The following is a 17,498-nucleotide window of genomic DNA, read 5'->3' as shown; positions in this document are numbered from 1 at the left end:
GTCCTTTGAAGTGGTGAAGCCTCTCCCGCATTCTTTACAGTAGTTCATTTTGTCTCCAGTGTGTCTACATTGATGTATTTTCAGAGTCCTTCAATGACTTCAAGTTTTTCCACAAAGGTCACAACAAAAGTCTTTCCCACAGCGATGACAGGGTTGAGAACTTGATCCATCTGTGTCGCTCTGCTTCTAAACAAAAACACAAAGACAGTGTAAGTCAGTCCTTCAACATTTTTATCCTGAACGTCACCTGAAATAAAGAGCATCTCTGCCAAAGTCCAATTACATTTTACTGTTTACATTATCACACTCAGCTCAATTTAATGTGCTATAAAAACAATAAGAGTAAAAACATTAAAGTAATACTAGTTTAATGCTACAATAACAATAACACAATTCTCAAACACTATCCCTAAAAACCTGTGATTAGAGTCTGAATAATCATTCAGAGCTGCCTTTCCATGCAGTAGAATTGCTAACATGCTAACACAATTTGATGAGCAGAGTTGTTTCAAACAGTCGGGCTGACAAGATAAAAATATAAATACATACCTCACAGTAACTGCACTTGTAGAGTCTTTCTGGTGTGGATCTGTTGGTGTGCTTTCAGGTAACGTGGAGATTTAAAAGTCTTCTCACACAGGTCACATTTATAAGGTCGTTCCTGAGTGTGGGTAAACATGTGACGTCGTAACTCTGTGTCTGTGGTAAACTGTTTACCACACTGATCACAGCTGTACACATCATGTCTGGTGTGAATGCGTAGGTGTGTATTTCGGCTCCCTATCCGGCTGAAAGTTTTTCCACAAATGTCACAGCTGTACGCCTTAATTCCAGAGTGGGTAACTAGATGACTCTGTAAGTTGTTACTGTGAGTAAAAGCTCTGCCACACTGATCACAGGTGTACGCTTTAACTCCACGGTGGATGAGTTGATGTGATTTTAAGTGTCCAGACTGCGTAAAAGACTTTCCACAGTCTCCACAGCTGAACGGTCTCTCTCCAGTGTGGATGAGTTGGTGTGTTTTTAATATTCGTGACTGGGTAAAAGACTTTCCACACTCGTCACAGCTGAACGGTCTCTCTCCACTGTGGATGAGTTGGTGTATTTTTAAGCTTCCAGAGTGGGCAAAAGACTTTCCACACTCGTCACAGCTGAACGGTCTCTCTCCACTGTGGATGAGTTTGTGTGTTTTTAAGTTTCCAGACTTGGTAAAAGACTTTCCACACTCGTCACAGCTGAACGGTCTCTCTCCACTGTGGATGAGTTTGTGTGTTTTTAAGTTTCCAGACCTGGTAAAAGACTTTCCACAGTCGTCACAGCTGAACGGTCTCTCTCCACTGTGGATCAGTTGGTGTGCTTTTAAGTGTCCAGATGTGGTAAAAGACTTTCCACAGTCTCCACAGCTGAATGGTCTCTCTCCGGTGTGGATGACCTGATGCATTTTTAGGGAAGCTTTCACAGTAAAATCTTTCCCAAACTCGTCACGGTTGTATTTTTTTCTTCCACTTCTTTCTTCAACGAAATTGTCGGCCTCCTGAGAGCGCTGACTTCTCGATCCACGTTGGTCCTGCAGTGACAGAAATACAAACAGAGGCAGTGATTTGTGGGGAATACATTATTCTAATCGGCCTTTTATTAGTGGTATTTTGTGAGCTTTTATTAAACAAGTATTTATACTTATTTTCATACACACATTGCAAATGTGCTCATGAGAGTTGGCATTCAGTCTTTTGAGGGTCAATGCAAACACGCTTACAGACAGATAAATATTAGACTTGTTTCTAGGGCAAAGATTAGAGACATTTGGCTGTGCCTGTACGCCTGCCCAGTGAGATTAGGACAGAATGTACTCTGGATGTTTCAGAGACGTGTACGAGGAGAAAAAACAGCAGGAAACACAGAGTGTGAGACGGTGAGGACGGTTTTTAAGTGTTATAGAAGTCAAGTAACTGACGCATATTATGATATCTGCTTACGTATTGTGAGGCTGGACTTCACACTACAAAAGTAGTGTGATGTGTGCTTCCTAGTTGAGATCTCTGTAAGTGAGTGACACTGCAGACCTCTCCCGCATACATGTAATCAATAAATCATTGTTTGACTGGACTTCTCTGGATTGTTGGTTGTTTTTTCTCGAACTCAAATAAAAGGATCGGGACAGTGTGAAATGCAGTCGTGAAACAAACTGAACCTTCAAACTCCCTCCATTGACACTAGTTTTAAACCAGAGCTGGTAGTGATGTGAAGTTCATGAACAAGTTTGCTCTAAGAGTCGATTCTTTGTAGTGAAAGAGAAAAACTGGCTTCTGTCACAAGAAGCTAAATAACCTCCCCTACCCCACCCGCTTCTATACATATATATATATATATATATATATATATATAGCCTACAGTAGCCTACATTCAACGGCTGCAGCCCTCCTGCTGCCAGCTGTACACATCAACACCAAAAACAACAACAGCACAAGCAGCGCACAGGTTTTAGGCCGGTGAGGCATGATTGTAGAGGCAGTGAAAGTGAGTCCATCTCACCTGCAGCGGCATCGCAGACCACGAGCCGCCACAATAATAAGACCTTTTTTATTTAATTATAAATAAATTATTTCTCCTAATTATGTCCTGGGTTTTAACTAATTAATTATACCAAAGGAAACATCACAAAAAACACTTAAGGTCATGAAAATTAATTGCGATTTAGTAATTCACTGAGGCATCCACCCTATTTATTGAAAAGTATCGTATCTGTATTGGTATTGGATCGATACCAAAATATGCACTATCGCACAGCACTACCATCGAGCGGTGCGGCTTCGTAGCTGAGCAAAGTCGTACTGAAACATTTGACAGATTTTCGAGCACCGTGTACATAAAATTGTTTCGAGGTCAGTAAACACAACCAGAGTTACATAAGGCACGCAGGATTATAAGGGGCGCTGTCGATTTTCAGAAAAATCAAAGGGTTGATTTTAAGTGTGCAGTATTTTCCAAAAACACGGTAATAACGACGGCCCGCTAGCATGCGCTACCAAAAATAGGCTTTGTTGTGTATCTGATGGACGAAAGTCAAACTAGTTCCACACCACTGAAGTTGCAGCATTTCTACAAACCGGTTCTGGTTCATCCGTTTCATTTAACGACCCACTTTCTCTTCTCGCCGCCATGTGCTTATGTAAACATATGCACTGCGCATGCGCATTTTACCCATATTCTATCGCAATATTTCATTTTCCTATCGTTGCCCAAAATTACACCGGTATTACCGTGAACGGTATGATATAGCCCAGCCCTACACGTGTCAATATTTATGTCTCCAGATTGTTTGTATGTGTGTGCAAAAGCAAATGTGCCAGGCCTCAAAGACAATGGGTGGTTTGCACAACAAAAGCAGGATGTGAATCGAGCATATGACCTGTACAAATCTCAGCAGGGGTGATTAACACCTCGAGACCAGAAAATAAAAAAGTCAGTAATTCTAGTAGGTGTTGGTTTCAAGGGATTTCTGCAAATGTGCGCAGGGTTAGTAAATCTAGTGTTAAAGTTAGCTCGGTGCTTACCTTTAGATGAGCCCACAAACCGAGAGAAACTCCGTGATGAAGCTGGAACTCTTTCCAAACAGGAAACAGGTCAGGGAGCAGAGACCCACGTGGTTCACGCTGATCTCAGCTACGATCCAGGAGACAAGGGTGTGCAGATCGATGCAGATATCGATCCAAACGTTGGTAGTGGTATATGATCGATACTTTAGTTTGTTTCTCTCCTGGAGGTTCACTATTTACTCGCTGTGGATGAAAAAGCAGCTCTGTCTGTGTGAACACCTCTTCTTATGCGGCAGACGCACTTTGCTCCGCCCCCTTCTTCCTGCCCTGCTGGGATTTGTTCCTGTGCCGTCACGTGACTCAGATGCGCTCAGAAGACGCATTTGGACTGCAGAGAGAGAGAAAGAGGAGCAACATGTGGAGATATTTTATGACTGTAAATGAAAATGCTGGAGAACAGCTGGAAGGCTGTCAAGCCACAGGGGACCACAACAAGCTGTAGAGTTCAGCTTATTTTTCACACCTCAGTTAAATGCTTTGACTGAAGTCTCACTGCACACACTCAAACTTAGTGTTTGTGTACACCTTGGTCATTATAACCTGACACTGATCAGTGCTGCTCTGACGACCACACTCACATCCATGTAATCATTTAACTGGGATGATCTGGATTTACTGCACAATGCTGAATGTGTCCTTACAGTACAGGGAATAACTCTCTCTGTGTTCCTGTAGAGAAACTCTGGGTTTGTGTGCTGACGAGCATCACTCACAGTATGATACAAAGGCTCACTCATACCTTTCCACACATGTGACAAATTCAAACAGATGCTGAAACCTTTAGAATATCATAAACTACACATTGTTGTACTCTTTTAGGATGGAACAGCTTTCAGATTTATTTACTCTTAAAGGATAAAAGATGTTTTTAAGAATTTTGCATTCAAGCGGAGAATGTTTAAATAAGTCATGTAAATGAGAATTTCAAAGATTAAAGTTGCAGTTATTTATATTTCCTATCACCTTAAATCTTCACTCAAAGACAAGTATCTTTGACAGTGTATATATAGATGTATTATATATATGAGATAAATATTGTTCGTCTAATATGTTGGCATTACTAAATTTGGCTCAATGCTTACATATATGTGTAAAAAGGAAAACGTACGAGCTGTGATAACTGTGTCTGATAGAATGAAGAGTAGACTGATATATTAAATATTCCTTTATTGGGTGAGAAAATCAGACCATGTCATAACTGCTTTAAGTCATACAGAATAGATATCAGAGCCTTAAACAGGCTGACTTCTGCTAAATGGGTCAAACTGGGCAGAAAGTACACAAACACATAACATCCTTATAGAATATGATGTAACACTATACATCAACTTACCTCAGAATATATAAAGCATAGAACTGAAACAAACATTTATTTTTAGCTCCATTCTGCTGCTGATACATACTTTAGGTTTCTGAACATTAAACTTGTTGCTGCCTTTCATAGTGTGTAACTTGAAGGCCCTGAGTACTTTCTCCCACACTGAAAACACTGGAATGATAACGTTATTTGAACATTACCTAATAAGACTGATTCAGGACAGACAATTAGTTATGTTAAACTTTTCTAGCAGTCCTTCACAAACAGGGAACAGTCTGTCTATTCTCTCCATCTGTCAGCTGCTGCTGGCTCTTCCTCCTCCTCTTCCTCACACACTGCTGAGTTTGTCCTGGTGGATCATCAGGGGTGCAAAGCCTCACAGATGATGTGCAGCAGTGGGTCCCTCAGTCTGTCAGTCTGTCAGTAGAAAACATAAAACAATTCCCTCTCTGTCTCTATTGAAAGCATCACTGCAAAAGTGGATTGTGAATGTGCCCTCTGCATGTAATTGAGCACTGGTGACAAGTGCTGCCAGATTGCTGGTGGGCCCTTAAGTCTTGATGGGGACACTGTGCAGAAGGACGTTGGATGGGAGGATGTATGTATATAAAGCACATCTGTGTGCTGGTGTGATGTTCTGAAGTGGACTGCTTGTAGCTCTGTGCTATATTTTCAGAGCTCATTTTCAGAGGTCAACATGAATCAAGTCTTCATGTGCTTTCAAGCCTCGTCTCTTTTTTGATTGTTACTCTGGATGTTTTGCCACTGGGGTCATTCTTGTGCTCCTAACCCACTACTGCCTGCTGGAGATAAGTCACTTGACTCTCTGCATTGTACTGGATGGAGACTGGGAAGAGAGATCCTTGCACTCAGAACATTCTCCGTACATGCAGTTTGTTTTCTGTGTGATGGCTTTCACAAGATCATCCAGATCGACAGTGATCACTTTCAAGTGGTGAAGCTTCTGCACAACAACCCAGATTCTCATGCATTTTGCACATATATGTGTCCCAATAAGTCTCGAGGGGAAACAAGGTGCAGTTCAGTTTCTTTTCTTTCCTTGATATTATGCTGTGTCTTTCTCCACCTTTGCATTGACTTCATATCAGTATTTATTTATATCACGAAACTGAACATAAATCTCAACAACTCGAGTAATTTCAACTGTACAACTTAAAAATCTGGTAAATAGAGTAAAATCAACAAATATTCACATTAATAAATCATTTAATCCATTGACTCTACTCACTCCTGTAACTGGTACTCAGTCTACTCTTTATATGAGTAACAGGACTGAAAGTAATAGCAGTGAGTTTTTAGCATACAGTTTGCAATATAGCCACATGGCATCCTTGCTAGTATGAGGACAGTGAGCACAATCTAATGATTTTCCCCAACATTTTATTTTTAAAATAATCAAATAACAACTAAGATATAATTAAGGTAATGGGGCTGTATGTTGATATTCAGCCATAGTTAAAATATCAAATAAATGAGAAAACGTACTTTTGGTCTTTGCATGGCTTTTAAAAGATTCACCTTATGCAACTTCCTGTTGTGCATGTGACTTCTGCAATGTTCCACATTTTTTACACGGGATAATATGTTAGGGTAACAGGACTGGGTGAAAACCCAGGGACATGACTAAAGTGTATATTTTAACAAAATTATTATAGGTTTCTATGGAAATATTCAAGATTCAAGACTCAAAGATTTATGCAAAGCGTAGAGCGGAAATGCAGTCACCACAAAATGCACAAAACCCAACATTTCTTTAGGATTGTATTCAATATGTTTCATTTTAAGATGTAATGAGGACAGGTGACAAATACTGTTTGTTTTCAGTATTCAAGGCAGTTCTTATATTATTCCTTCACAACATATATCTTAATTTTTCAATCAGATCAATATGTGTGACATTTTGTTTAATAAGAAAATGTGTTTTACAGTTAATCTTCATCAGAATTTATAAATATAATTTCCAGGGGATGAAAATGGCCCCCATTCGGTGGAATGACTCATTTAACATTTCAAAGTTTGGCACATTTAATTTAACGGGACGTTCGTCCGGTTTTCTGCGTGTTTACAGGAGGATGAAGCTGTTTCTGCTGTTCCTGCTCCTCATGAACACACTGACTCTGAGCGCTGTTTGAATGCACATTGTGAACCCGCGGTTTGATTCACACAGAGCGACTGTGTTTGTGAAAGTATGAGGGCTGGTGTGACAAAACCCACGACCGACACTACGTGACATTACTAACGTGTGGGGGCGGAGCCAAGTTGCCATAAAGCGCGCGGTGCGTTCCAGTACTTTATTTTAGGAGAGTTCCCAACTGAGGGAGGCACGTGACCCTGTGTTGCAGGTTAACTGTTAGATTTGTTTACAGACTCCACTCTGTGTGTTCATCGTGTGTGGATCCCCAGATTGATCGTTTTCACGAGCGGTCTTCTCAGTCTGTCAGTGTGTCTGCGGTTTGACATGATTAATGACCTCGGCAAAAAGAAAGTCTCAGCTCTGTAAATCCACACACTATCAATATTATCTTTAGACGGCAGAAAACACAGTCTGAGGGGGCTGTAGTGACGTGCTAAGAAACTAACTAATTAGAAATACACTTAATCTGTAGTGGTGATGTTTTATATTCCCCATAAGATCTGGGGACCTTGGAAAGGTGTAACGAAGGGCCAGAGAAGAGAGTGGCTGTTAGTGAATCATCCAGCAGGTCGGTGTTGAAGTGTTGAGTTTTAGATGAATCTGATTTTGTCTTTCAGATCAGGGAAGGAATACAGAAGTCAGGAGGTGGAAAAAAAGCAAAAAGGCAAAATCCAAGCAGAGTTCAGTTAAAAGCTGTGGGGCACAAAGATTACAGGGCAGCAAACAGAGGCTTTGAGACATGTTGTAGACAAAGGTGGGTGGATTGCACACGGGCCTGTTATGTTGTAAACTGTTGGGCTGACTGGAAAGGAAAAACTCAATGCATCATGGGAATCTCACTGAGGTCTAGCAGGACAAGCACAGAGATGAGTCCACTGTCAGAGGCCATAAGAAGATCATTTGTAACCTTCACTAAAGCTGTTTCTGTGCTGTGATGAGCTCTGAAACCTGACTGAAACTCTTCAAATAAGCCATTCCTCTGCAGATGATCTGTTAGCTGTTTGACAACTACTCTTTCAAGGATGTTTGATATGAAAGGAAGGTTGGAGATTGGCCTATAATTAGCTAAGACAGCTGGGTCTAGAGATGGCTTTTTAAGTAAGGGTTTAACTACAGCCAGCTTGAAGGCCTGTGGTACATAGCCAATTATTAGAGATAGGTTGATCATATTTAAGATCGAAGAATTAATTAATGGCAGGACTTCTTTGAGCAGTTTTGTAGGAATGGGGTCTAAAAGACACGTTGATGGTTTGGAGGAATTAATTATTGAAGTTAACTCAGAAAGATCAATTGGAGAAAAAGAGTCTAACTTAACATCAATGGTACTAAAAGTAGCTGTAGATAATATTACATCTGTGGGATGATTATTGGTAATTTTTTCTCTATTGATAAAAATTTTATTTCTGAAGAAGTTCATGAAGTCATTACTAGTTAACGTTAAAGGGATTGTTGGCTCAGTAGAGCTCTGACTTTTTGTCAGCCTGGCTACAGTGCTGAAGAGAAACCTGGGGTTGTTCTTATTTTCTTCAATCAGTGACGAATAGTAAGATGTTCTGGCTTTGCGGAGGGCTTTCTTATGAATCAGCAAACTATTTCTCCAGGCTAAATGATGATCCTCTAAATTTGTGACACGCCATTTCCTCTCCAGCTTACGAGTTATCTGCTTTAAGCTACGTGTTTGAGAATTATACCACGGAGTCAGGTACTTCTGATTTGAGACCTTAGTTTTCACAGGAGCTACAGTATCCAGAGTCGTACATAGTGAGGAGGTAAAATTATTAACAAGATAATCGACCTCTGTTGGAGTAGCGTTCAGGTAGCTGCTCTGCTCTATGTTGGTACAGGGCATTGAAGATGATAACAGTGGGTGGATTATATTCTTAAACTTAGTTACAGCACTTTCAGAAAGACATCTACTGTGATAAAGTCTACTCTCCACTGCTGTGTAATCAATTATTGTAAATGTGAATGTTATCAGGAAATGATCAGACAGCAGAGGGTTTTTCAGGAAACACTGTTAAATGTTCAGTTTCTATGCCATATGTTAACACAAGATCTAGAGTGTGATTAAAGTGGTGGGTGGGTTCTTTTACATTTTGAGAGAAGCCAATTGAGTCTAATAACAGATTAAATGCGATGTTGAGGCTGTCATTTTTAGCATCTACATGGATGTTAAAATCACCCACAATAATTATTTTATCTGAGCTGAGAACTAAATCAGATAAAAAGTCTGAGAAATCAGAGAGAAACTCTGTGTAAGGCCCAGTTGGACGATAGATGATAACAAGTAAGACTGGTTCCTGAGTTTTACAGCTGGGGTGGACGAGGCTAAGCATCAGGCTTTCAAATGAATTAAAAGTCTGTCATGGTCTTTCATTGATTAATAGGCTGGTGTAAAAAATTGCTGCCACACCGCCCCCTCGGATGGCATTATTCAGTCTTTTAATAACATTTCTTATCATTTCTATGCCATTGACATTCAGCCTCATCAGATCAATAGTCTATCCACCCTAGTCCACTGCTTAAATCAGGGGACTGATTCACTCTGTAGCAAATACTTTGTCTTAAACACCAACAAGACTGAGACCGTGATCATAGCTCCTCCTGAACTACAAATATAAAATTGGTTCTTGCTTCTTTTTGTTCAACTTTAAGTCCAACATTCAAAATCTTGGTGGAATATTTGATTCTTCTCTGGGCTTCAACTCACATATAAAATCTGTCTCGTTCCTGTTTCTTTCATTTAAGGAACATTTCTAACTGTGACATATGGTCTCCTCGGCCAACACGTTCTCACTCCCAACTCGTCAAATGTGTGACGCATGGTCAGGCTCCCTCTGCTTCACTTATCGACGCGAAGGGTACCCCCCTGGCGTCGAGAATTGACGTGCGGGGTCCTCCTATTGAATACTATGCTGCTCCCTAATCGTTGTTTATCGACGACAAGAGATTTCCGCGGAAGAGCCTGTTGTTCGTATATTTATACATTTCCAAAATCACATTGTAGTGACGTGTACTGAACACAATATATTATATAATGTAAACAACTACCTGAGAAACAGCAGATACAGCAGATAAATTAATTATAGGCCATTACCTTTGTATCGTTTATTGCATTTATGGAGGGAGAGGTGTATGCTGGGTAATGGCACAGCTAGCGACACGGTGACTTTATTCACCCGCTTCGGCTGTTATCAGTCCATACAATGGGCGTTATTAGCAGAAATCAGTCCCATAGATGTGGGCCATCCACCTGCTAGATTGTTCAGAAGGTTGTTATCATCCATCCAGATGGAGGATCACTGACAGGAGCGTGGAAGACTCCAGAATCCACTCTGGCTGGAATCCGGTGGATACAGCAGTGTTACAGGTAAGACCATTTAAACGGACAGCATTTATAGAAGGACTATTAAAAGTCAGCGAGTATTAATAATGTTAATGTGGTTATGTTAGTAATACACCGAGTGCTAATATAACAGCTTTAAGATGCATTTGTAGATATTATTACGTGTTTTACCGTCTTTATGGTGCTAGCTTAAAGTTACGGTGTAAACGTTAGCTTATATTGTAGTAAAGCTGTTACTGTTTAAACGATGTTAGCACAGAAATATTAGCTTCTGTCATGACTGATGAAGTTACTAGTTAATAAAGTTTCCAGTAAAGTGATTAATCGCAGCCACAGACTGACAGTAAATATCCCGATTAGCTTCAATGCATCTCTAATAAATATGTGCAAGTTTCAGTGCTTCGTTTAAACTGTATGATACTTATACTGACCCAGGGTCAGTGTAAAATACAACCCTAGCTGTGTGAACAAAGCCTGGCTCCTTTAATCCTGCATGACAAACCTCAGGATGCAGGTTCTTATTACTCTTTCCTGCTGGCACACCTGTCACACCTGAGAGTCAGCTAGAAACTTACAGTGACGTGGACATCATGCAAAGACTGCCAGACTCTGTAATACTGTAAATGATCAGTGACTCAGGTTAACACTAAACTTTAAACAGCACCTCTGTGTCTCTGTGTGTGCTGAACATCTAGGATTGACTCAGGCTGCAGTGACTGTGGGACTTTTCTCTGTTAAAAGCAGGTTGAAGGCGGCTCAGAAACATTTGAAGATTAAAATTTAGCATTATGGCTGCTGGTGGTTTGTAAAGCCTCTACTCAGCTGTATTTTTGTTACTAATTTATCTTAGTTGTTGTTTAACAAAGATTTCAGAAGAGCAAAGATGAGCACTGTTGCTTAATCCTTAATAGTTTAACCTGATTGGAAATCAAAAAAATCCAGATTCTTCTTCCACAGAAGTTTCATTTGTCAGTGTGGGTCTGCTGAGTCACCTGAAGAACTAATTTCATTCTCCACGATGTTGATTTACAGAAATGTTTCACAGGAACTGATTCCTCCCAAAGGGTGAACTAGTGTGTTTCCATAGATTACCTCTGTATGAATGTACTTCTTAAATGAAGGCAAGTGTTTGTCCTTTTTGTTCCTCAGGTACAGTACGTGATATTAAGGGCAGGCGGTCATCACTGGGGGAAGACAAGAAGCAGACGTACTTCCAAGAGGGAGCTGCAGTGAGGACACAGCCTGGTCACTGAGGTCAGAGGTCAGAGGTCAGAATCTGAAACAGCTCAGGTTTATATTCTAGGGGTTATAAAAAAATCAAAATGTATTTATAGAGAAACCTTTAAATAATATTTCAAATAATAGTCATAATTATAATTATTATTAGAAATATCAAACATTTAAGTGGATTTTCTGTTACACCTATTGTGTTAGCCCTGCGATAACTGGCAGCCTGTCTTTGTCCTGTATCAGCTGGGATAGGCTTCATCCTCCCGCGACCTTGAATTGGATACATGAATTATATTGAATTGTATTCCAGTTATGTAATCTGATCATTTACAAACTCAAGGTATCCAATCAAAATGTAAGTAATAATGTTAAAACTGGGAAAGCAGAAATAAGTGTGACATGAATGTAAATGTGTTAGCTGACATAGAGGACAGCTACATGTAGTCTGAAAAACCTTTGTTGTCAAGTTTGCAGGTCCATCAGCACGAGACATTCTTACATAGAAGAGACTGTTAAAGTCTCTAACTCAGTGAAGCATTATTGGTCCCGTCTGTTTGGATAAATATAGTAAGCTGATGTATGTGCATTTATTGACACATTTTCTTAAGTGCTTATCCAGGATCACAGTGGAGCTGCAGCTGGATATGTTCAGTAAAGAAACCTATTATTATATTTAGAAACCTAAATATCTAAATATCTAAATATTTCCTGCCCGTTATATTTTAATGATGTAAGTCCAGACGTCTGTTATCGTGTTACATAAGCATTCCTCACATATCAATGAGATGCTGTACAGTACAATCCTACTGACACAGCAGAGGGATAACGACGGCTATTTAACATCGTTGCACGACACATTCGAGCTGCATGTTGCAGACAAAGTGACTAAATCATCTTTTTTGTGGTTTATTGTCTTCAAACCAGCAGACAAAGCCGATGGCAGAAGATCTTTGGAGAAGAACTTCAGGTCGTGTACTGAAAAGGTATTTTTTTCTTGTTATCAAAAGACATTTGGAGTGACGGCTTCTACAACTGTGCTGAAGTAAAGCTTACAGTCTAAGAGGTCACAGTGTTGATATTCAGCACAAAGAGAAAAGCTCCCTTGTTTGAATTTATTTACAATCATAGTTTTATAAATTCTGACTGTAAACAGCTTTTACAGATTTGATATTGTTTGACACTCGATATCAGGTGATGGGATTTAATTTAAAGGTTTCTGTGTCCCAATGAGCCATTTACACTGACCAGTGTCAGTTTGACTGTAACACATTCATTATTTAGATCCAACATTTCTAAGAGAAAGAACTGAATGTAAAAAATGGCAGCCCTCAGGCCAAGTTTAATTGATAGAGATATATTCATGCATTATGAAATTTATGTATCCCAGATCATTTTTATTTATCTAGTCCTGGCAGACCCACCCCTTTCTCCCAAGTTAACTGCAACCCAAAAGAACTAGTGGGGCTATTTACACACTCACAACCAGTGTGGGGTAAAAAGAGCCACCAAAAACCTGTCAGCCTGCACAGATACAGATGTGCTAAAAGCTATAAGAGTTAGAAGCTCTGCTTATGGAGAAACTTTCTAAGCCTAATAGAGGACAGGTACTCCTGCCCAATTAACATGATATAAGCCCACCTACAGCCCAGCCATAAAGTGAACCAAGTCATTTGGTTAAAGACAGCATGGGACCAAATGCATGTAACCAGCCTGCACCAACCTAACATTTCTTCCTCCTGAATTAAATGAATAAATGTATGAAAGTTAAATGACTACAAACCTAAAGCCACTAGTTCCCACACTGGAGTTCCCCGACACTGTGTTAACTGTACTGAGCTTGTATCAACAGTTGTAACAGTCTAAGCTACGTGAGACACTGCATTGAACGATTGTTTCTATCTTAATGGTTTCAGCTCATATGTTATTTTTCCTTTCTGTAGATCAAAGCAGCTCGTGCTCTTTCTGCTTCCGTTTTGATGGCAAGAAGAAGAAAAAGAAGAAGAAGAAGACTTCAGCGAAGTGGCGTTCATGGTCTCAGTGGACAGTCATGGTCACACACTGCATGTGGTTTTAAAAGCAACATGTCTGTTCACCACAACAATGGAGATGTGTAATATCAGTGCAGCTACAGTTTGTTCTTGAACATCAGTTCTGTTTTCTACTTTGACCACTTAGACCAAAAAAGTCTTGTTTTCAGATTCTTTCTTTTAAATCTATAAAGCACCTGCTCATATTTTATTACAATTAGTTTCACATAAATAGTAGTGTTTCCTTTATGATCTTTTAATGCTTACACTACACTGTACACGTCTACAATAGAGACATTTCTGTTACCTATTTATGAGACTGGGCTGCTTGACTACAATTTGGAAATTGGTGCTATTGTTTGTTTTTTAATATGATGGACTGAACACAGGACGTGTCTGACTAAGCAAAGATTAATCTGATCCCATTTCTACCTGTCTCTACTGTTTCAACTGTAATTGTCAGGATATATATTTATTCCAGCTCTCACAGGGCAAAGCAATGACTCAGACTTGTCAAATGTTCTTTGACTTGATAAACAATTTGAAGTTCACAATTTTCTTACAAATAAAACTATAATGACAAACATGAACAGCTGTGCTTATTTATGAGACATGATTTTTTTTAATGTGTTCACATTTAGACAGTGTACATCTGTATGCTGAAACTGTAATGGTGAACCTGAGGTGATGGTCAACACAAGACAAATATATATAAATATAAAACAATACTGAAGTAATGTCTTTACCCTCTGCAGCGTGTGGACGCTGTGCACACAATCACCTTAATCACTGTAGTAAACGTGCACCGCTAGCTCACGTGACTGACTGTCTCCATGGTTACATCGTATATTATTAGCTATGCAAACAGCTTCCAAAGATACCGCCATAGCGCTCTGCAGCTGTAACACTTTCATGCTTTACAAATCATTTCACGTTTTTGATAGTTATAGACAGTTATAGACATATATACAGAATATGTTTTTAAAGTCATGCTAGGCTGTTGCTATGGTGGTTGCTGTGGACTAGAGTGGACCGCGCGTCCGATTCCTGTTGTTAGCTGTCCGCCGTAGGAAGGCTGCGTTCCGTTTAGAAGTAGCGCCAGTCTGCCGTAACTCGAACTCAAACCCGCTTTGTTCTGTAATTAAAGGGCTTTTACAGCCGTTCATGACACACACGCACACACACATAAAGCACTTTGCCTCACCATGAGAATGCAACTTTACTAAAACCTTTAAAGTATCTGATATAGGATAGAAAAATGAAGCAACCAGAGATTTAATGATGAAGACTCTGGGTTCTGTAGTTCACGTTTTACAGTCCTGAAGGACTCACTTCAAATAATTTATTGAAGAGGACTGTAGAATGCACTTTACATTTAGACTGTTGCTGTTTAATTTTTTACATTGTTACTGTGTTATGTCATGATAAGGTTCACCTGCTGGGGGTTTGATGGATCAGCTGGACAATACAGTCAAAGACAGACTTCATCCATCATGTGCAAAAATCCCAGTTGGATTTTTGTTTTCACTCATGTTTTAGAACCAAATATTGAAAGCATTTCTGACAGACTGGACACCTGGTCAGGCTGTACATTACCTTTCACTCAAGCATCCCAGGACAGAGCCCTGCCCCACCATGAGCCTGGGTGGATACGTGGTTATAATATAAAATGACTGATACTAAATATGAATATTTCATGAAAATCAAATTATAATATGAATTCCTAGGTGTTTTTTATATCCAGCAAAAGATTGATTACATATGTCTGAATTGCTAACCCTAACCCTAGCTCAACAGACCACAATGCCCTGGACTGTCACTAATATTACATGCTGTGAACATAAGTAGCTTTGATCACAATTTATGTTGTAAAAGAGAAGGAATATTGAAAAAAAGATCAACATTGTGATATTATTGACCAGAAACATGCTTGCCAGACTCTCACAGCACAGGATCAGACTCACTGTGCATGACGGCTCAGGCCAATAATGTTTGTTAGATTGTCAGTTGTTTAGTGCTTCAGTACAGTTAGGGTCACTGTCTCTGTGTCAGTATAATTAATATGCAGAAAACACTAAAAGTTGATTGTTTTCCAATATTCTAGCATAATAAAAAACTTTGACTTTGTTAGTACATATTGTTACAGTCCTAATGCCAGTATGATTCTTCATAACGCCTGCTTTGAAATACTGAACTTTAAAATTGGCCTGATGAAAGATAATTTACAGTTGGAGTCTGTCAGGATAATTCTGACTGTAAGATCACTGTATTAATCTGAATCCTTTTGAAATGTGCTGTGAATGAATGCTGATGCAATTCACTGTGTGAAAGCTGTTAATAAAATGAATCTGTGACACATGCAACACATTCACAGAGGAAGAGGACACAAAGGGAGGACACGCAGAGGCTGTGTTAAAGTCAGAAATCCAAATCTTTAGTCAAAAACAAGCGGCGGTTACAAACAGGAAGACAAGCAGTCCATCAAACAGTCTACAGGGTCAAACATGCAGAGAATTCAAACAGCAGTAAAAAATAACTGAACACTGAAAAACTTAAAGCAATGTGTGACGCAATAAAAGGAAGCAGCGCAGTATATTCACTGAATTACAAAATTACAAAAGAGAAAAACGACGATTTCTAAGGTTTGTTTTCTAAATGCAGTTAGACTGTGGCTGGTAAAGATGGAAACATACAGAATGTAAACTGTGTGAGTTTGGTGAACTTTGTTAGTAACAAATGAGGTAAAAAAACCCAACACAAAACAGACAAAACACAGAAAGAGGCTCTCAGTATTCATTCATAATTAGAAAGCATATAAACATTCTGGTCGTGGATTTGTACAGTCTTAGTTCCGCTCGCTGTCATCACTATAATCATCATGATCAATGGCGAGATCATTAGGTGGGCGGGGCTGTCTCTGTTGATGTCACCATGAAGGAACAGCATCTGGCACGTGTTGGTGAAACAGCCCAGTACTGGTTTAGTTTCCTCTCCAGCTGTTGGACATTTGACACTTCAACATTAAGGGGAAGAAGAAGAAACAGTGTTAGGTCAGGTGACCACATGGTTTCTAAAGAAACTGACAGGAAGTAACCAGGCCGTTAGAAATGGATATCATGTGTTTATAGTTACTGTATGTTAGGTAACTCTACTTACCAAAAGCAAAGCTGCTGAATGTTGCAGGAACATGCCCATGTGTGGTGGTCACTCAGTGCTGCTCCGGCAGGTTAGACAGTCCAAGACTGATATCCTGCCCATCTGAGAGATTGAAAACACACATGCAAAGATTTAATTGTATTACAGTCAAAGTTGGATGTTCGTTTTTGTCCTTTAAAAATGTTTGTGTATTTGAAAGCACTAACATTTAGGGATGACTCGGATCGTCTCTCTATCTCCTTTAAAGGGGAGACAAGTGTGTCCACTGATCCACGTCACTTTACCTGGATGATGACTCCTCTCTCCCTCACCCAGAAACACTCCTAAAATAACCAAGCAAATAAATAATACCGAAGATTTACTCACATTACAAAAACATCAAAAACATCTCCCTTTGATTCCATTACTCCATTCCTGCTAAACATCAGGCAACAAATGTCCCAGTCAATCACAGTAAAATGTAAAGCACATGTTTTCTCTGCTTTGTCTAACCTCTGCAGAGCCTCTGTCAAGAAAAACATATCTGTAAACATAAAACAAATATACATTTCATAACACGTCACTGGACAAACCTCGTTCAGTTGATTTCCTCTGTGCAGTGCAGACGAGCATCAGTCAGCAAGTCAAGGTGGTGAGATGGACTCGTGCCCTTGGTGACTCTGCTAGTTCT

The 17,498-nt window shown here is 39.6% G+C and overlaps 1 protein-coding gene and 1 long non-coding RNA gene across 2 annotated transcripts; both read right to left on the bottom strand.

Annotated features, from left to right (window-relative positions):
- Positions 1-488: 488 nt before the first annotated feature.
- Positions 489-4,337, bottom strand: LOC134624245 (gastrula zinc finger protein XlCGF7.1-like). Its single transcript, XM_063469208.1, has 2 exons — positions 3,555-4,337; positions 489-1,567 (listed from the first exon to the last, which is right to left on the bottom strand). Exon 2 carries the CDS (start codon positions 1,439-1,441, stop codon positions 551-553), a length of 891 nt encoding a protein of 296 aa, XP_063325278.1. The 5' UTR covers positions 1,442-1,567; positions 3,555-4,337; the 3' UTR covers positions 489-550.
- A 12,210-nt stretch (positions 4,338-16,547) lies between these two features.
- LOC134624247 (uncharacterized) lies at positions 16,548-17,213 on the bottom strand. The gene is made up of 3 exons (XR_010093495.1): positions 17,035-17,213; positions 16,829-16,930; positions 16,548-16,685 (listed from the first exon to the last, which is right to left on the bottom strand). It is a non-coding gene; the product is annotated as an uncharacterized LOC134624247 (long non-coding RNA).
- Between the last annotated feature and the right edge of the window lie 285 nt (positions 17,214-17,498).

The sequence above is a fragment of the Pelmatolapia mariae genome, linkage group LG3_W, assembly GCF_036321145.2.
Source record: "Pelmatolapia mariae isolate MD_Pm_ZW linkage group LG3_W, Pm_UMD_F_2, whole genome shotgun sequence".
Classification (NCBI taxonomy): domain Eukaryota; kingdom Metazoa; phylum Chordata; class Actinopteri; order Cichliformes; family Cichlidae; genus Pelmatolapia; species Pelmatolapia mariae.
Note: the sequence above shows the minus strand (reverse complement) of the source record. Positions and strands in the feature narration are given on the sequence as shown.